The sequence below is a fragment of the Natator depressus genome, chromosome 9 (genome assembly GCF_965152275.1).
Source record: "Natator depressus isolate rNatDep1 chromosome 9, rNatDep2.hap1, whole genome shotgun sequence".
NCBI classification, from domain to species: Eukaryota; Metazoa; Chordata; order Testudines; family Cheloniidae; genus Natator; species Natator depressus.
This window is the reverse complement of record NC_134242.1, coordinates 47,009,554-47,030,573: the sequence shown is the minus strand read 5'-3', so window position 1 is coordinate 47,030,573 and position 21,020 is coordinate 47,009,554. Positions and strand designations below refer to the sequence as shown.

Below are 21,020 nucleotides of genomic sequence, written 5' to 3'. Positions count from 1 at the left end.
GTCTAGGTGCTTATACTGGTGCTTGTCACTGTATCATCAGAACGTCTTAGATACCACTTTGATAGGTGCTATAGAAAACACTAACATGAGTAGATCTACAGCCCGTATGTCTGCTTCCTCTTCTTACCCCAGAGACATCCCATCCCCTTCACTCTGCCTTAGAGACCATAGTATCTAGTGGAATCCAAATTTAGAATCTGCCATATACTGATACTGTAGCAAATAGGCTTTCAATTGACTCTGCAAAGTCTAGGCTTGTGACATGTCTACTAACCATTCAAAGACAAAATGGAGACCTCCACCAAGCTCAGACTGTTGGGATTTCTAGAGTGGCGCAGGTGGTAGAACTTCCAGGCCATGTCGTTCCAGCGGGGCAGAGCTGGAGCCTTTCCTCACAAGCTCACGTCCTGCCCAGGCCAAAAGCGACTGAGCGCTCTTACTCTCTGCTGGCTGTTCCAGTGATCTTGGTCCAGTTCCCCATGGACGGATGTCCTCAAACACTATCTTTGGCCTCGTTAGTTCAGTCGCTGTGCCCATGTGACCCATACATGAATCTACTATCTTTCACTCACTCCCCTGAAATGGAAGCAGAATTATCCCCTGGGTAGGGCACTGGACTGGAAGTCAGGAGTCCTGGGTTCTAATCCTGGGGTTCTGCTACCAATTTGTCTGACTTTGGGCAATCATTTCCCCTCTCTGATCCTTTGTTTCTCCTCCCACCCTTTGTCTTACCTATTTAAATTAGAAGTCCCTGCCCCAAGGAGCTTACATGTGTGCAGTGCCTAGAACAATGGGGCCTCTCTCTCAGCTGGGCTCTCTAGGCACTATTGGAATACAATTAACAATGTCAGTGGTCCTCCAGTGCCTGGTTGGGGCACTTGGGCAGGGTAATGTGGGGACGCTTGCCTTGATGCTGCTCAGGCTCGTCTTTTATGGAGAACTAATGGGCTGTGCTGTCTCAAGCTGTCACTCATGCACCTGTCACGAGCGCTGTATCATTTTAGGAGCAATAGAGTTGGGGATCTGGATAATTTTTCTGTTTTTTTCCTCAGTTTCCAGACTATCTGCCCTGTTCAGTTTCCCTGCAACCAGCCCCTAATGATGTCGGAAAGGTGAGACCAACAGGGTTTCATATATTCAGTACTTCTACTGGGGAAGAAATTCACAGGAAAGAGCAAGAGATGCATATTTGGTTCAAATATTTTGAGAGCAAGAACTAGGTAACACAGAAGTTGATGTACTTTCCATCACTGGAGATGTGGAATTGTGCCATCTTGTGAACCACCCAACAGGAAATAAGCCAGAGTGGGATGGAGTCAGAGGCATTTTGAGTATCCAGTCTCATTTAGTAACCGATCAATAGCAGTATAACAGTTGGGGGCGGAAAGCATTTCACTGAAACCTGAGACTCCATTTCCTTCAGAATACTACAGGAGATGGGGGTTGGCCACAAATGAAATAAGTGTGGTGTCAGACAAGCTTGTGTTAAATATTCACTCACATCACACACTCTCTCACTCAAGTGTCTGAAATCTAATGCCTTTTTTTAGACCAAGTGCCAAGATCTCCCATTAATTTAAAATATATGTGGAAGAAACTTGTGTTACATGTTTGGGTAAAAAAAAAACCCCTGTTAAGAGTAACTAGGTAACAAGAGCTGTTACTCAAGGATAATGCATTTTAAAATATTGGATACTTGTCCAAACAACTAGATTGGACTTATGAAAAAGTGATGCAGAAGGTGTTGGGCAGACACTGGAGGTCACAGGGATGCATTGTATGTCTGCTTAACAATAGAAATATGTTAGCAAAAGGTTTCACAAATCTTTAAAGAGAGAACTAAATGGGACTGATGTTAGTCATTTTAGAAACACAGGACAGGTGGCTAATCTTTAAGAAACATGGGGCATGTTGCTCGGAGTGAGTCGATAGCACTTGCCTCACAAGGAAACATAATAGGCTTGGAGGTGTCAGTTGTCAAGTTCAGGAAGATTTTTCCAAACCCTGGGTGTTACACCTGCAGAGTTTCTTGTATAGGAAGGCTGCTAACCACTTAACAAATTTCACAGCTTCTCTCTCTCTTTCTCTGTGGCAGTGCTGCGGGGTGGACTTTGAGGTGAAAGCTTTCTGTACAGAGAACGTGGAAGAGCGAATTCCCAAAAGGTAACAGAATGTGTGTGGAATCAGGACAGTCTCTTGGCGCTGGTTCAGCTCTGCTCCAGGTATTGGTGTTCAGATCCTTCCATCGGAAATGTTCCGAAAGGGATGTGAATGCAGGTGAACAACCACTCCAGTGAAGTAGGAGGGTCTGCTCTGTGTAACTGCAGTTCTGTTTGCCACTCCTCAGGAATTTTGTACGCCTGTTGATCCGTAAAGTACAGTTTGCCCCAGAAGAACCAGGACCCCAACCTCAAGCTGAGACCACCTGGCAGTTTTTCATGTCCAGCAAGCCACTGCACCTGAGAGCACGTCTAAGTAAAGAGGTGAGCAGCCTGCCCCGGAGAGCTTCATCTGCTCATTGCTCAGAAGCAAATACCTGCTTTGCTGCCCCCAAACCCCCTCCCTGAGACATTCGCACCTGGATTCAGTTTGTTCTGATTTGCTCTAACATTCAAGTGCTCTGACACCATTTCTCTCAGTCGCTGCTGTCAGCAGTAGCCGGGAATGGAGTGCGTGAGCTCCTTCACTGGTGCTCTGCTACACAATTCAATAGTGACTGACTACTGAAGTCAGTGGAATGACTCCCATTGGCTTCAGTGGGCTTCGGGTCAGGCCGTAGGCACGGAGGCTGCATGTACCTGGAGTAGTTGATGCCCCATGATCAGTCCACAGGGGGACTAGAATTGTATTTTTTTAGATTGTACAAGCCCTTCTGCTCGGTTGTGCGCCAAGTGCTGAGCCCATCTGACTCTTCCAGGTGTTTTACCATGGCGAGCCCATTCCTGTCACTGTCACCGTGACCAACAATACAGAGAAAACAGTGAAGAAGATCAGAGTGCTGGGTACGTTTTTGCTGTTGTCCTTAATCTCGTGGGGGCTACGCAGCGTGGGGTTTGTGTGTTCATCCTGTCGTCAGAGCTGGAACCTATTAGTGTCCCTCACTTAGACAGACGTGGGGTCACCCTGCTCCATCCCATTGCCCTGTCAGTGTCCCTATGCTGCTCCCATGCCTCTGCTGCCCTTCAGGAAATGGGACTCTCCAGAGCCGTCACCCTGTCCCTCCATTGCCCTCTATTAGGAATTGTGGCTGTGACAGCTCTCGACGTGCCCTTTCAAAGTGCGCATGATTTTGCACTGTTTTTCGGCCCATCACTGTTACAAGCGAAATGACAGCTGGCAAGAGGGTTCTTGTTATGGGAGACTGCCCATCTTAGAGCACTGAAGGGGTCCCCCCCTTCTCCCTGAGGAAGGTCAAAGGCAGGATATTGAGGTTCAGTTCCAGTACTGCTTGGCTTTAATTTGTATTATGGTAACACCTAAAGGCCACAACTAAAATTAAAACCCCATTGTACTGGGCCATCTACGAACACCTAGTGAGAGAGAGACAAAGGATAGGAGAGGAAACAAAGGCGCAAGGAGGGCAAATGACTTGCCCAAGGCCAGGCAACGGGTCGGTGGCAGAGCTGGCAGTAGAAAGCAGGTCCCCAGAGTCCCAGTCCAGTGCTTTAAATCATGCTGCCTCCTGTGTGGGAAGGTGATGGGCTTAAATATGTGAGATGCAGAGGTTGAGTGAGCAGCAGGACACTTTAAAGTTGTCAACAGGGAATTATCATTGAATGTGGTTATTTCTAGTGAGGTTATGTTGGGATCAGTTCTGGGCCTGGCACTGTTCAATGTTTTTATCAGTGATCCGGAAGTATATATAACATCACTGCTGATAAAATTTGCAGACAACACACAGGCGGGCAGAATGTAGGACTGCCCTGTCTGCACCATTTACCAGAGTGACTTGGTAAGCTGGGCCATTCAAACAAAATGTGTTTTCATACAGACAAATGCCAGGTCGTTCATCAAGGAACAAAAAATTCAGGCCATACCTACAGAATAGGTGACTATATCCAGGGAAGCAGTGATTCTGTAAAGGAGTTTAGTGGTCATAGTGGACAAGCAACTCAGCGTGATCTCCCAATGCGATACTGCGACAAAAAAGATGAATCTGATCCTTGGCCGTATAAACGGGATGAGTGAGTAGGAAGAGGGTGGCGGTTTTACCCCTGCATACGGCACTGGGGAGACTGATACTGGAACACTGCATCCAGTTCTGGTGTCACATTTTAAAGAGGATGTTGAAAAATTGGGGAGGGTGCAGAAAATAGACACAAATGATGTGAGGGCTGGGTAGAAAATGCCTTACAGTGAAAGACTTAAAGAACTCAATCTGTTTGTTATCCAAAAGATCAAGAGGTGATTGACTGTGATCTCCACAGGGAGAAAATACCATTTATCTAAAGCCAGACAAATTCAAATTAGAAATAAGGTGTAAATTGTTACCAGTGAGGATGATTAACCCTCAGAACAAACTACCAAGGAAAGTGGTGAATTCTCCATCTTTTGATGGCTTCAGGACCCTGTGCCTTTCTGGAAGATGCGTTTTAGTCAAACATACATTATTGAACACAATATGGGGGTAACTGGGTAAAATTCTAGAGCTTGTGTTATATGGGAGGTCTGTGAATTGTATGTGCCCTACCTGCTGTCCCTGTTTGTTCCTTCTTGAGAAGGGTAGTCTTTTACATTGTTTATATGCTGTGTCTGTATCATTGATTCTGTCCCCTCACTCCTGTTTTTGTTCTCTCTCTCTCTTAGTGGAGCAAGTTGCCAATGTGGTTTTATACTCGAGTGACTATTACACGAAGGCGGTAGCAATGGAGGAGCTGCAGTGAGTATCTGATTGTCCTGCTTTCCCTTCTCTACCCTACTCACTCATTTCCTTCGCTCCCTTTTTAAGTACCTTCTCTCACCAGAAATTAGAGGCTCTCAGCTATGGCCTGGAGCTAGTTTCCTGGTGCAGCCCTGCCACCCCTCAGACTAAGGGGACGCTGACAGAGGTCAGCTATCATGTTTTCGATGATCAGCCCCATTCTCTCTCTCTCTCTCTCTCTCTCCACCCCATGCCCTGGATGAAAACAGTTCACTTGATACACTGAGAATTCTCTTGCCGACTGTAATTTTGTTTGAAACAATGGAAAAGACACGAGATGGGCCGTGGCGTAGCCAGGTGCAAAAAACAGGGGGAGTGGAGATTAAAATAAAAAGGCATCACCCCCGGTACTCACCCAGCGGCGCTCCAGGTCTTCAGTAGCACTTCAGCGTCGGGCCCTTCACTCGCTCAGGTCTTCGGCATTGAAGGACCCCCCCCACCCCCCCCAGCCACCGCAATGCCGCCGAAGACCGGACCGAGTGAAGGGCCCAACGCCAAAGTGCTGCTGAAGACCCGGAGTGCCGCCAGGTGAGTACCGGGGGTGGCGCCTTTTTTATATCCGCTCCCCCCGACCCGCCACCGAAGACCCGGAGCACCGCTGGGGGAGTAAAATGTAAAAGGCGCCAAGTAATTAAAAAGGCGCCACTTCTGCTCGGTGGGGGAGCGGCCGCTGCCCCGCTCCCCCCCAGCTACGTTCAGATGGGGGTCTCCTCTCCCACCAGCCAGGGACTGCCCCAGCCCTCCATTCAGGGATCTGAAAGGCGGGATATTCCAATGCATAAGAACAGCCATACTGGGTCAGACCAATGGTCCACCTAGCCCAGTATCCTGTCTTCCAACAGTGGCCAGTGCCAGGTGCTTCAGAGGGAATGAACAGAACAGGTAATCACCAAGTGATCCGTCCCTAGCTTCTGGCAAACAGAAGCAAGGGATACCCAGACCATAGTGTTGCATCCCTGCCCATCCTGGCTAATAGCTATTGATGGACCTGTCCTCCAGGAACTTCTCTAGTTCTTTTTTGAACTCTGTTATAGTTTTGGCCTTCACAACATCCTCTGGCAACAAGTTCTGTAGGTTGACTGTGATAAGAGCATAAATCCATCCCATCCATCTTTAAAGGAGTTTCAAAATGATAACTTGTAATTGTCACCCCAGGCTATGGCTGGCTTACAGATCACTCTTCTGAGAGTCACAACAGCTATGCCACATCCTGCACTGAAACTGCCAGACAATCCCATTCAAGGAGGCTATTTTATTTTATTAAATTAGTTATAGGCTTTCAAACTGTGGGGCACATCCCCAAAATACCTGCTTAACTGAATAACTTTAATTGAGCCTTCAGAATTGAGTGTCAGGTCAATGAAATGCATCTCTTAAAATAGCAGTCTGTATATATTTACCTGGTTTTCAATGTGTAGTTAAGATCACAGTAGCTGTGTAGCTATTACTAGTGAGTGAGATTTTATTAGACCAACAATTGAGTAATAACATTCTAGCCTGAACTAACCATAAAACAGTCCCTTCTAGTGGTGGGTGAATTTCCAGGAAAACAGGACTTGATTCTGCCTTTGGTTATGAATACAGTTCCCAGAGAGGGCAGAAACGGGCCCACAGCTGCTATGTATATTGAGCTGTACCTTTTGTTTTTGATTCCCTATCTATTATTTTTATATCTATTGTTTAAAAAAAACAAACACCATGTTCGTGTCTTCTAAGTAATTTTAAAATCCCCAAACCTAATGATCTGCACCAAGTCCACCAGCGTATCTTTGCCAGATAGCCCAGATAAAGTAACCAACTGGATCTTGGCGCACAGCCTGCTGACCTATCTAAATGCCAGTCCTTGGCCTGCTTGCCCGCTCATCCAGTGCTTGATGGGGAAAAAATGAGCTTTGCAGTCCTGAATTAGTGCTCCACTCTACACAAAACAGACTAACACATGAGTTGTGTAAGGCTCCAGGTTGTAAGCCTAAATGGTCTATTCAGTAATGTAGAAGGGGCTGGTACCAAGGGGATAGAGGGCTGAGTAATTAAAGAGAAAAGCAGAGTTGTTGCCTTGAGTGACTTATCGATTTGATCTGAGATTAAATACTGTAACTTATTTTGCTGATATTTCATTCACACTGGGAGCTTGTTTGTGTTTACTTGACATGATTGTGAGACTTAAGAAACTCCGTTTACTTTACTTATCCAGTCGGTGACTTGTTGATGGCCTACATGTGGAGCAGTAGAAGGATCTCTAGTCTAGCTGAAAACCCACGGCAGAGAGTCTGAGTCCGGGTCAGCTGACTCAGACTAGGGCTACAGAGCTAAAAATAGCAGCGTAGACATTCCAACTTGGGCTGGAGTCTGGGATATGAACCCACCCCCCTCGCCAGGTTTCAGAGCCTGGGTTCCAGCACAAGTGGGAATTGCTATTTTTAGCCCCATAGCGCAAGTCTGTGAGACAGAGTCAGTTGACTCCGACTGAGACTCACTGCTGCAGGGTTTTTGTGGTTTTGTTTTTGCAGTGTAGACATATCCACTGGTCCACAAGTTGCAATGGCTGGAAGTGGAAGCTAAACAAATTCAGGCTAGAAATAAAGATGCAAAATTTTAACAGTGAGGGTAACTAACCCTTGGAACAACTTACCAAGGAGGGTGGAGGATCCTCCTTCGCCTGAAGTCTTTAAATCAAGATTGGGTGTGTTTCGAAAAGATATGGGGTAGTGCCACCAGAAATCAATGGCTTGAAAATTAATTGGATGAAATTGAATTTCCTTTGTGTGGCAGGAGATCAGACTAGATCATAATGGTCCCTCTGGCCTTAATGTGTGAAAACCAGATAAATGATTATGGTATTGAAACCACTTGCTCAGTTTTCAGGAATGCTTTGAAGTTTGCTTTGCTAGTGTGGATAGGGTCTGGCCTGAATGTTGGATTTTCTGGTCTTGGTTGTAGATCAAGCCAGACATAGCTTTGTTTTTAAGGCTTTTTTTTTTCCTGGAAAGTATTGGGCAGTTGGTGCCTGGCTCTGCAATCATCTGTTCTGAAATTCCCATAACCAGATCTGTTCTTAAACTGAATGTGTTTCTCTCTCCTCCTCCTCCCCCCCTCCCCCCCCCAATCCACTCTAAGGGAGAAAGTGCAGCCAAATAGTACCATCACCAAGACATTGATACTTCTGCCCTTGCTGGCAAATAACCGTGACAAACGGGGCATAGCACTGGATGGAAAGTTAAAGGATGAAGACACAAACTTGGCTTCCAGTACCATGTGAGTCCTATTCTGAAGGGTACCAACCGATAGAGATTACCAAAGAGGAAGGGAGGGTAGAGAGAGAATATCCTATAATATCACATTAAGTTTTGCGTATAGGTCAAGTTGGAAGAGTGACTTATATTCATTCAGGCTGGGATCTATTTCACCTTGGTATGTGCCCCAGGATATATTTCCAGGTGTGGAAGGGTATCAGCTGTCCCAAGGTCTCTCTCAATATGTTTAATACCTGAGAATGGGATGTGCTCACTTGGCTGCTTGATTCTAGCCATGTGCTGATAGTGCACTGTGTAGTTCCTACTCTTTTTTTTTTCTTTTTCTTTCCTGTAGTATTAAGGATGGGATAGACAAGACAGTGCTGGGGATTCTGGTTGCCTACAAGGTGAAGGTGAAGCTCATTGTCTCAGGGTAAGAGCAATGCACTTGGTATCTGTATAGACTAGAGATGGAAAATGTGCCCGTTTTGTAGAGGACAGTCCATAGTTAGGAGAAAGGGGGTAGGGTGACCAGATGTCCCAATTTTATAGGGACAGTCCCGATTTTGGGGTCTTTTTCTTATATAGGCTCCTATTACCCCCCACCCCACCCCCCATGTCCTGATTTTTTTACACTTGCTATCTGGTCCCCCTAAAAGGGGGTGCAGTTTAGAACATGCTGTCTTGAGGATGGAAGCCTCTAGGCAATGTCATCTCACTTGGCCAGCCCTAAATTCTTCCCAATCTGTAAGGGAGAACCTTCCTCAGATGCTAGATGCCCCTGCAGCTCAATTCTGAGTGTAGCCTCCTCTCTGATTTTGAAAATGTGTTGTTTTTTTATGCTGTAAGAGTGCAAATAAAGCTTCAATCAAAAATGTACCTCCAAGTCTTCACTTGCCTACTGCACAAGGCTGAGATGCACACCCTTGGGCCCAAACATGCTGTGGTCCAGACCTTCTACCCACTGAGCTTATTGGGAAATTCTGGTATTATCCCCCACTACTTAGCTCTATGGGGGATGTTCAGCTTCCTGATATCACTGGCAATATGGAAGGGGACAAGAATAACTCTCAGCTGGTGGGAAGTGTTGATTTGCACTTGCGTTCAGCATCACCGGATTCTCTGTGTCTCGATCTTGTTATAATCTAAATCAGGGTCAATGGTTTGGCTTGTACTTGTGATAAAATAAGTGTTGCCTTGCATGGTCTCCTGGCTTGTGTTTTGATCCATCCTGTGGATTTAGGGGGCAGCTGTGAATGGAGCCTTGTGAACATTTGCTGTTTGAGGTTCAGAACCCCCTTCCCTCTGTCCACAGGATGGATCTGACAAAGTAACACTTATTTATAAGTATCACCTACTCTGATTCTTTACCGTCTGATTTCTTATTCTTGCTTGCATAATTCTTTGAAGCAGAGATGTTTATATTTGAGCATTGCATTGTGCGGGAGAAGAGAGAAAAGACATGGGAGGGTGTGGGGAAAGGACCAGTGGGAACTGAATTCAGTGGAGACGCTGCTATAACTCAGTGGTTCATAAACTCATCGAACTACTAAAGATCTGATGGACAACTCTCCTCCCATTCCAAATCCCACCACCCCTTTCCTACAGCTACTGCAGCACTTGATTATACCTCCCCCCCACCCCCCCCCAAAAAAATACTGAGACGGTGTTAAGGAGATGAGGAAAATGAACTCTCTGCAATATAATGGGATGAGGCTTCCTGGTGGTGCCCACTCCGCCATTTGTGTGTGCTTTTTCTTTCCCACCCTGGTGATTAGGATTTTATGTTAATATGGAATCTTTCTTCCGTGCCTGCAGTCCTTACTGCTCTAATTTCTCTAGCTCACTTTGGTTCACTCGTGTGTGTGTGTTACCTCAAATTTTGGTGTCCTCTGCGGAACTGATCATAGCTGAATCTACACAGAAGAAACACCCAGCCAAGATAGACATTAAGTAACAATGCAGGGTGCGGAGATGTGCTTTGGGTTTCTCTAATTTTATTGGCCTAAAGAACCTCTTGAAAGCCTTAGGATCCTGGGCTGTGCTCCAGTAAGCAGGAAATATCTGTGCGGAAGCTTGGCAGATGGGCCACCTGGAAGTGCTCCAGACCATCAGAGACCCACCGTCTGAGAGCCATTGTGCTAGATGACTGAAGAGAGAATAGGGCATGGCTGGTTAGCTGGAGGCTTTGTCTTGTTTGGATGTATTCATGGAGCAAAGGGCACATTACAAGCACGTTTTGTTTTTCTGTTTACCTAGCATGCTGGGAGATCTCACCTCCAGGTAAAGCTGCTACGTTTTCTGCCTTTCCAAACGACACAATCAAGGCCATGACACTTTTCCTCCTATCCCCACCCCCCGCATAAATTAAAAACCCCTTAACCTGTTAGATCAAAGGACTCTGAATACTCCAGTGTGATAAAGATGTCTATGCTTTAGTTATATGCACGGCCTCTAGAAAGGAGCAAAACAACTAATTTAGGACTAAGCGCAGGCCTTGTGCTAGAACCAACGGTAGAGGACAGCAATGGCTGCAGTTGGGTTTTGAGCAAGCAAATCTGAACTTGGTGGTTTTGGTTTTTGTGGGGGCGGGGAGCTTTGAATGTACCTGAGTTTTAGAGATGGGTGGAACTGGACTTCACATCTAGTAGACATGGGTAGATCGTACTGGGGAGGTGTAGGCTTGACTAGAACAGGAGTTAATGGGCATGTAGGTATGATGCATTCTCTTCTCTCCCCAAAGTGAAGTCAGCACAGAGCTTCCATTCCGTCTCATGCACCCCAAGCCTGAGGAGCCGAACATAAGAGGTCAGTAATGCCACATTCCCTACCTTACACCATGAGTCGCAGTCTCTTGCATATTATGATGCCTGCTATGAATGCCTTGATTCCTGCTATGGGGAAACTTCAAAATAACATCAGAATGGCCATACTGGGTCAGACCAATGGTCCATCTAGCCCAAAATCCTGTCTTCCAACAATGGATAGTGCCCAATGCTTCACGGGAAATTAACAGAACAGGGATGTTAATGAGTGATCCAACCTCTGTTGTCCAGTCCCAGCTTCTGGCAGTCAGAGGTTTAGCAACACCCAGAGCATGGGGTTATGTCCGTGACGATCTTGGCTAATAGCTATTGATGGACCTACCCTCCGTAAATTTATCTAATTCTTTTTTGATCCCAGTTATACTTTTGGCATCACAACATCCCGGGGCATCAAGCTCCACACGTTGACTGTGTGTTGGGTGAAGAAATACTTCCTTGTTTGTTTTTAAACCTGCAGCCTTTAATTTTCATTGAATGATCCCTGGTTCTTGTGTCAAGGGATGGGGTACAGAACATGTCCCTATTCACTTTCTCCACATCAGTCATGATTTTATAGACCTCTATTGTATTAAACCCCTCCTCCCCCAGCAGAAGAATCTCCTCCCGAGCAGGGAAGAGACCTGAACTGAGTGTGCTGTGCCAGATAACCTCAAAACATATGTAATGGGCAGGTGGGTGCTGAGGTAATATTATGTTAAACTCTATTATTCTCTCCCTCCCCCCCCATTTCCTGCACTTCAGCTTTACCTTTTTGCTGAAGCACAGGTCAGAGTTCTGTCTCTTCCAAAATGTTCAGAAAGCATTACACAGAGTTAAACCTCAGGGCTATTGTATGTAAAACCTTGAATATAGTTAAGTCTCTAGTCAGCTTCAAAGAGAGAGAGTATCATACAGTTTCTTAGTAATCAAACACTTGATACACACAAACATTGTAAATAGCATTTGGAATACTTATGAATAACTTTTAAACAAAAGCTATTGGATAGTAAAGTCATAATGCTTTGATATCTACTGTTGAAAAGTGCTGTATAAGAGCTAGATATTAGACAAACTTCTCCACTTTGTTACTTTTACACATTTAAATGCAAGATTGCAATATTTACATAACACTTACAATTCTCTGTTTTTAGCCTGCACACACACGCATCCCCTCTGATTTTCTTTCAGAGATGATTTCTCAGGCTTTATAGTATGGCCATAATATGTAGTGTGTGTCACCTGGACTCTTCAGAGCTTGAGGAGAATGGCAGTCTCGCTCCGCTTTCCAAATGTGTCACAGCCTTGTCAGCAAACAAGTCTGGGATTCTTATAGCTAGCAGCATTCCAGTCCTTGGATTAATAGTTGACTGGTTTCAGTTGCTGGTAAAACAGAAATCTGTAGCCTGTATCCAGAGTGGTACAAGCCCTCAAAGCAGACACCATCTCTTGGTCAATCAGCTACTGAGCTCGCAGGGCTGTCTTCAACTCCTGTATTTATAACCTTTCTCCCCTGAGCTCTGATTGGCTCAGCTCTCAGATGGTGCCTATGTGAGGAACCTGCAAACTGCTTGTCCTAAATGGAACCTTCCTATACCACTTCTGAAACAGGAACTGAGCCTATCTAATGACTGACACGCCTTATTGTTGGATGTTTCTGGGCCCTTCTAGCTGAGTTGCCCTGCCCTCTGCATGTGTGAAGAGACAGTACTCAAAGAAAAATCCCTTGCTCCTCCACTGCTTCTCTCCCTGTCTTTGGGCACATAAAATAAATAACTAAATGCCCAAAGCTAAAGCACGGGTTACGTGCAATCCTGTTGTGCCCAAGAACATAGCCATTGCTCTTGGGGATGGTGCGAGAACTACAGGACAAGTTTATCAAAGAGGTAAAGCCAAGTCAAATGAGCAAACCAACCCTGATGTACCGAAAGAAAAGGGTCAGAGGCGGGCAAAAGAGAAGGGTTCTGTAGAGATGGGCATTTTGTCCTAAACTGTAACCCCCACTTGAAAGGGACAGACATGAATCCTGTCGTCTTTAATCTGCTTTGAATTAGAGGAGGACATTGGTACCGAGGGAGAGAAGAAACAGATATCAGGGCACAGACTAAAGGTCCTATCCATGTTAATTTTGCCCTTGTTAGGAAGTGAAACTCAGTTCCAGCTAACATGGCTCTGGATAGGGTGTAATGTTTCCCTAGAACTGTTCAAGGCTGGGTTGTGACCTGGTCTCAAAACAGTGATCTAATTTTTAAAAACACATTTGTATCAAAGCCATGCCCAGCCAAGGCAGCCAGCACACTGTGAACTAAAGGAGTTTCTAAAACTGTTTCTCAAACTAGATTTCCCTTTGATGGGAATCTTAAACTGCATGACAGAGAAGGAAAAAATGCCACACCAAATTCGTAGGCAGAACTATAACTCGCGAGACACTTAGTGGCCATAAAGTATATGGCAGGATATGTTGAATAAATAAGACAGGGGAACTCAGTATTATAACTCCATGATAAGAAGTTGAGCCACCAAATCAAAACAAAAAACTAAAGCATTTGAACTAAATGCTTGCTCCATAGCAGTGTTAAGGAGACACATGGCTCCACAAAGATATGAGAAACACAAAACTCCAGGCTTCGCAGGTTGACTTCAGGGGAGGGAATGAGTAACAAACGGTTTGTTACTCCTCAAGCAAGCAGATTAAAGAAGACAGTGTTGCCAACTGTTGTGACTCTATCATCATGTGTTGTCATGTTTTGGAGTCTTTCTTAAAAGCCTCAATGGCTGGAATCAAGAGCGCATGAGAATCTCACCTTTCATTTACAATATTTCTAACTGTCATGGCTGTAGAGAAAAGCTTGAAAATATTTGCGAGTATAACCTGAGGGCTCAAAGCAGGAGGCAAATCAAAAGAACCCAAAATCTCATGGATATCTTTTTTTTTAAATTGCATGATTTTTTGTGCGGGGCATGGTGTGATTTTTTTTTTTTTTTTGAATGCTTGCTGTCAGCAAAGCCCTCTTCTACTTTTCCACACTTCAGGCAGATAATTTTGGCAGAAGAATGTAGAGTATCAGGAGAAATGGAGGGCAGGCAGATATCACATCTAACCAGATGCAGAATGCTTCAAATTAGGACCACTTCCATGTTTTCAAGAAGTTGGCACATACACACATGCATTGAGAGAGTGTATAAAATATAAAAATAGGACACCTCCTCTCACACACGTGGAGCAGGAGGGGGGGAAGACGTTATAAGGGACATTGTGCCAACCTTGTATTTGTAATAAACTTGCTAATTTTGGAAAATTTCCATTGCTGATCATCATTTCAATAGAATATCATAGGGGTTTTCAAACTAAAGATTGCTTTACAGAAATCAGAACTGTTTTTTCCTTCTCCCCTCTTGATGTTTATAAGGGTCTTTCCAGCAAGGGAGAAACTGATTAACTTTGCAGAGGAAACAGTGGAAATGACTGGAGATCTTCAAGGGTAACATTTTTCAAATGTCTAAGTGATTAAGGAGCCAAAGTCTCATTGAAAATCCATGGGATTTTTCAGCTTCAAGGTCATGTAGGGCACAATTTTTGAAAATGCCTGAGTCTCATTGTCTTAGGAGACGCTGAAAGCATTTTTGAAAGCAAAACAAAGCTCCTAAATCATCTAGGTACTTTTGTAAACTTTACCCAAATTGCTATCAAATGCACAATGTAAATAAACAGGGCTTGGGGGTGGGAATACTTACTAACTTTTCAGTTCTAGTGACTTCAGTAGATATATTTTCAGACATAATTGGTTTTTTTGTTTGTTTAGTTCACTGTATTCCTTTTTAATTATTCCCCAAACACGTTTCCACAACTAAGGGTTTGTCTTCACCGCAGTGTTGGGTCAAGATATAACTTGTGTTATCCCTAACCCGCTTCCTGTCCACAAATACATCTGTAGCTCTAGTTAAAGGGTGCTTTAAACTCAAGCTAGCTGGCCCGTCCGGGTGTGGGTTGATGTTTGAGTGCGGCTGATGTTCAAGCTAATAATGCAGTGACCTGCTACAGGCTCCAGCTACTGTTTGCACAACTTTTCAGATGCTAAGCCAATTGCTTTGTGTAGCTTGCCTGTCATTTTGCACTGTGGCCATTCTTACTTGAGCTAGGCTAACTTGACTGTACTCATTCAGGCTAGATGTTGCAGTGAAGATGAGCCCTAAATGTAACAAACAGTGAGCACATCTGTATGTATACCATGGCTAACACTGGGAATCAAATCTGATTTGTTACAAAATAGAGCTCTAGGTGGACTTGAACTCCCGTGGACTGAGATGCTTGGGGACTAGATTATTCAACTGCGAGACGGTAATACTTTGTCCTACTGTGCATGAGCTTTGGGCCTGATCCCAGCAAAGAGACTTCTTTCTTGATACTTTCTTTTACTTGATACTCCTAATTTTCTCCTGTAATTCAAATAGAATGGGAACTGAAGATTACAGGTTTGATTGATGCTGATAGCTGCGGTGTCTGTTTGTAGCTACAGTTCATTACATAAGCATGTGTGCGCACATGCCCGCATGTTCAAACACTCAGCAACCTAACAATGGAAGTAGGCCTGGTGCCTCTATGGGAAAACACTAATGCCAGAGCCATGGAATCTTCCTCTTACTTCAGTCCAGTCTCAGACAGAGTATAGATCTTTTTTTCTCTGCCTTTAAAAGGATACATTGGAAATTCAGGATTGCAAAACATCCCTCTCAAACACTCCTCCGCCACATGTTCTTACCAAAGAAGCAGCCCACATATCATTTGCTAAATCACAGTCATCTCTAACAGTTCATTTTTAGGTTATCATACAGATGAAAATAGCAGATTTCCTATAACTTAATAACAGGACAGACTTGCCAGTAATTGTGTGGGGAACCCTAAAAGCAGTTAATTGGGGGAAGAAATGCCTTCACTTCAAAAAGGAAAACACAATGAACAAAATAAAATCCCTTTGAAACCTGCATAGCAGATTTAGAAACACAACATGAGTGTCCCAAAATAGAGAATAAAACCTACCAAATTAAGATGGTAAACTAAAAATCTTTCTAGATCCTGCAGTTTCTGGCTTCCTGTGTTATCTCTAATCACTATTCCTGTTAGTCATTTCATGCTTTTGATTTGTAATAGTGATTCCACCAGTTTTTCACTGAACTCTGAGAAAAAAGATGTGCTTCGTTAGTTCCAAATTAGATGTTGTTTCATTAAGTGGATCAAAAGTTAATTGCAGAGACTGAGCTACAGCAAACAGTGTTTAGGGAATCTAGAAGCACCAGGAGACAGACTAATTCTTTTAGCTGATTTGTGCAACCCCTAAGAGGGCTAGATAAAGGTGTTTATGTGTGGGGACTTTGAGATCAGTTGTCATCCTCATCTTTTCTGTTCCCTTCATTATTGCTGATGAACTCAAAGTTACCAATTTGTCTGTTGTGCCTCCCTACTTACTTTGCTCTCTCTCTTTTGGGGGGGGCAGGATGCAGTTGAGAAGCAGGAAGGAGATCACCTTATAAAGCCAAAAATATAGTGGGATTAAAATGCCAGAGGAGAAAATCATATTAGGATGCCCTCAGTGGGCTGGGCTAAGCTAATGCCACCTCTGTTTCCCCATCACCACCCAAAAAATCCACCCAGGATTATACAGGGTCAGAGTAAATAGAATGTATCCAGTATCAGCATGTTTACTTGTGCAGGGATGAATTGAGCCTAGGGAATCTCAAACAGGCAGGCAAAGTGTGAAGCAGAGGAAGCAGTCAAGGGTTCGGTCTCTTTTTCTCTCACCACATTTTCTACTGGTCCGTGCTGGCACAGCTCCATTGAAATAAATGGAGCTGTGCTGAGTTGCATCAGCAGATTTTGTCCCTTTAAATGTGTGTGCGCGTTATCTTTGAAGCATTTGTTACAACGCTGTTTTAAAAGTTAAAAGCGGAAGTGGAGGGCTATTGCTAACTATTGTCTCCTTTTTTTATTTCTGTGCCTGGAGGACGGACAGGAACTGATTTACTACCTTTCCTTTCTCAGATTTCTGTATAGTCTCAGTGCCTGGGATTTCTCCTACAGTGTGTACACATTGGTTGCATCTCTTTAAACCTTATTTCACACCTGTAATAAACTTAGCTACATTGTAACTTTCAAAAATTACTATTTTTGAAGACTTAAAAATACACTTGAAAAAAAATATAGGTAAACATGCTCCGCCACCTCTCCCCAAAAGCTAGGAGAGGATAAAATCAGGCTTATAATAGAAATTACCATCTGTCCCAACTTTAATTCTATAGAGTCACTGCTCTGATTGCATAATACAAGCTTATAGAAAACTTTCCACACCATGTGATGAAATACTATTTTCTGTCCTATGAGACAACCCCTTCCCCCCCCCCCCCCAAAAAAAAAAATAAAAACCTGAAAGGCCAAGTTGTATTTATTTAGACGTTGGATAGTTGCAAGAAATTGCATAGCCTTGTTCAGGCTCTTGAGAACTTTAGCTACATGATAATTGTACATGAACTGCGAAGCAGAGAGAGACGTTGCATCGAGGCAAGAAGAGTGTTGGCCTCTAGCTAATGAGCCTGTGGGAAGCAAAGGCTGCTTTAAGCTAAAATTAGTATAATTGCGTCTTTCGGAGCATAATCGTACCTAGCACCGTGTCATGGGCATTATGGTGCTGCATATAGCACAGCACCTACCTATGTAACTCGTCTCCTGACAAACTCTAAATCTGACTAAAACGGTACGTGTTTCCCCCTACCCATTATATAAAAATTGACTGCGTACTGCACTTGTGGATACCACTAAGCTTCGCCCACATCAGTGATGTCATTGTTTCCTTAGTAACTATCAGACTTCAAATGGGAGAAAAGGCAAAAGACTGTATTTAAAGAAAAAATGTTAACACCGTTGATTCAAAAGCGAAATGGTGTGTGATGGCACTTCTAAAAGTATTGCTCTAAATATTTAATTTCCAACTCATTTCAATTGAGCGTGGACCATTGGATAAGATTCCTACATCCCAGATTTCTTAATGGAGTCAATGGGTACAGTAAATGATCCTCTGAGTATGGAATACAAACACAGACCCATGCTTTAAAAAAGGATCCACTAATTTTAGGCGGTTCTGTTTACGGGTGCTGGGTCTGACTCACTTTAAAGGCCTGGTTTTCAGAAGTGCTGAGAATCATCCATTCACTGACTTCAGCTGGAGTTGTGGGTGCTTAACGCCCCTGGGAGTCTAGAGCTCAGGGTCCTGAGTTTGGCACCAAGTTACTAAGACACCCAGAAACACTGACCACTTCTGGGACAGTCTGGCCTAGCTGGCTGCAATTAAGCTCAAGGGGAGGGGTGGGTGATGCAGCTGTGAGTGAGCTAAAAAGAAAAGGAGGACTTGTGGCACCTTAGAGACTAACAAATTTATTTGAGCATAAGCTTTCGTGAGCTAAAGTGACCAGAAAAGCAGACCCCCAACCCCCCCCCCCCCCAACCACCACCACAAAAACACAGTACGCTCTGCTTAATCACTACTTTATGGAGAGACCTCCGAGGGCACCAAGTTAGCCAAAGGGAAGCGAGCGGCTAGGAATGCTGCCTCACTGGGAAAGCATAGGCTAAAATCCCATTATGTGAATGCATTTGGCTAGTGCCAAAGAGTTATGTGTAAGATTTAAGCAAGTGTAAAATTCTGAGCTCTGCTCTCTAAAATAAAAGCTGCCAAATAAAGAAAAGAGCTGAAATGTGGTCCCTACCACTTTCTGTCTTCTGTACAGCGATTTAATTGACTTAATGCTTATTAATGGCTTCTTCCCTGTTCAGGCTGGCTAGTTAAATAAGAGTGACAGACCAATTAAGAGGAACATCATGTCACAAAGCAGTATCACCTCTGCTTGGTGCTAATAGGTGAGCACGCCTTTCGCAGCAGTTGTTCCTAGCAAGCCAGCGTGGGAAGTTCTTTTTTAGCTTCTTAGCCCCTTTGATGTCTGAGCTCTGCTGATGGAATATGTTGCAACTAAGAGCTTTAGTTCCATATTACTCTGTTTCAAGTAATTATACTGGAATAAAGTCTCTTATTCCAGACCGAGGGCAGGTCTACACTATGGGGCACAGTCTAAGTTATGCAACTCCAGCTACGTTAATAGCTTAGGTTGACTTTTTGCGGTGTCTATACTGCACTGGGTCGACGGGAGAAACTCTCCCGTTGACTTACCTACTGCTTCTCGTTCCGGTGGAGTGCTGGAGTTGACGGGAGAGCGAGTGGCGATCGATTTAGCGGGTCTTTGGCCCCCCGGTGGATTGATCGCTGCGCGTTGATCCCCCGGTAAGTGGAGACCAGCCCTGAGCGTCCACATGGGGAGTTATACCGGTATAGGCTTAGCTATGGTATAATTACTCTGCTGTATCTATGCCAGTCAGTTTCCACATGTAAACAGACCCTAAAGTGATTTAATTTTGCTTCATCCGGGCACCAATATTTTATGCACTGAGATAAAGTTTATGACATAAGGCTTTTCTGGGTTGCTCCTCAAGCTCCAGGGGAAAAACACCACTTCCTAAACCAGTTATCTTTTTGTCTCTTCTTATTTTGTGAGATTCCTGTTAGCTTTAGAGTAAACTCCTATTCTAACCTTCTCCTGTGTCTCCTCTTTCTTCTTTTATGCGTGCTTGTAATTACAGTGATGGAGAGGTATGAAGCTTCTTTTTAATATTGTCCCACTGGTCATCCCTCCTGGGGGATTAAAGCATCTGAAAGTCCCCTAGTCTTGTCCAGAAACATAATGTAGAATGAGCAGGATAAGACCGATTCCACAGGCTAATTCTAGTAGTCTGTAAAGGCCCTTCCCATTTCCAAGGTGTCCAGCTGGAGACTATGCTATTCAGCAGGGAAGGACATGTTACAGCGTTTAGTAAACTTCCATGGCTACTATCCTGACTAGTGTAGAAAACAGCTGTTGACTGCTGTCCTAGCTACCTCAACAGGGCTGGGCTGTAGGCATGTGATCCAAAACCCACTGAAGTCAATGGAAAGACACCCATTGATTTCAGGGGGCTTTGGTTCAGGACTTAAGGCACCACTGGTGAAGTCAGAGGGCACTGCACGTAAAGGGAAGAGAGAAGTGACGATGAAGGGCTCCAAGTGGAAAACTGAGTTCAGTATTAAGGCGGTATGCAGTTTTGAAAGGCCTGTCTTTCCTTCATTTCAGTTCCCAGGATGAAAACCTGGTATTTGAGGAGTTTTCTCGTCAACAGCTGCAAGATTTGGATGAAGATGAGAACAAGGCTGTTTCTCCAAATGATGAGTGACTGTGAGAACAGGCTTCTGGAGGAGCTACGGGGTCTGATGGTAGTTACAAACATATTAGGATGTAGTTTTTTGTTTGTATTAAACTGCCAGGTATTGCTGTTGTAATATGATCTCTCTAGGTGCGCTGTAAGCAGCAGGGATCGAACTCTGGAACAGTGGATCTAAAGCATGATCCTCTCCTGCCTGGACTAAAAGACCTGGCTTTGTTAGCCAAAGGATGTAGCAGACTCAAACTTCTGTGGTTCAGCCACTAGAGGTGAACAGAGAGGATGAGTCAATGTTTATTTACGATGCTACCAAATAAAAAGGATAGGTGGTTCCACCACTTATTAAAGCCAAGCTGATGATGTGTCTGTAGTGTCTGAATTTTCTCCTAGTTTGCCTAGCCTAATGTTAGATCAAAGAGCCACTGACTCAAAAGTTCTGGTTATCCTGACCAACAAACTGCTTGTGTAATCTGAGCAAGGGGAGGAATGGTTTGAAGGGTTACCTAGCCAGTCCTTGGTGATCTGCTAGAGCCCCTCAATGGCTTAAAAGAAGCTGCTTTTTTTTCTTTTGATCACTTTTGCATCTAAATTCTGTCAAGTTCATTGAATAAGATTTGCATTGTGGGTCCGGCCCCTGCCATAAAACATGCAGTTTACTCCCCTTTCTGAAGGACTGCGATCTAGCACTAGCAAAATCTGATAATATTTTGTGATCTCATGATTGTTGCTACAATCTTGTTTTTTAAACTGACAACCAGAGCTGTGTCTCT

General features: G+C 44.2%; 1 protein-coding gene across 1 annotated transcript in view; it reads left to right on the top strand.

Moving 5' to 3' along the window:
* Positions 1 to 20,591, top strand: part of SAG (S-antigen visual arrestin) — a 28,154-nt gene extending 7,563 nt beyond the window's left edge. The window contains exons 8-18 of the mRNA XM_074964048.1: positions 1,053 to 1,112; positions 2,096 to 2,163; positions 2,348 to 2,483; positions 2,918 to 3,002; positions 4,807 to 4,879; positions 8,039 to 8,176; positions 8,510 to 8,587; positions 10,414 to 10,437; positions 10,898 to 10,962; positions 20,163 to 20,302; positions 20,383 to 20,591. Coding sequence (XP_074820149.1) covers positions 1,053 to 1,112; positions 2,096 to 2,163; positions 2,348 to 2,483; positions 2,918 to 3,002; positions 4,807 to 4,879; positions 8,039 to 8,176; positions 8,510 to 8,587; positions 10,414 to 10,437; positions 10,898 to 10,962; positions 20,163 to 20,302; positions 20,383 to 20,517 — 1,002 coding nt within the window. The 3' untranslated portion in view covers positions 20,518 to 20,591. The remainder of the gene's footprint in view (positions 1 to 1,052; positions 1,113 to 2,095; positions 2,164 to 2,347; positions 2,484 to 2,917; positions 3,003 to 4,806; positions 4,880 to 8,038; positions 8,177 to 8,509; positions 8,588 to 10,413; positions 10,438 to 10,897; positions 10,963 to 20,162; positions 20,303 to 20,382) is intronic.
* The last annotated feature ends 429 nt before the right edge of the window (positions 20,592 to 21,020 follow it).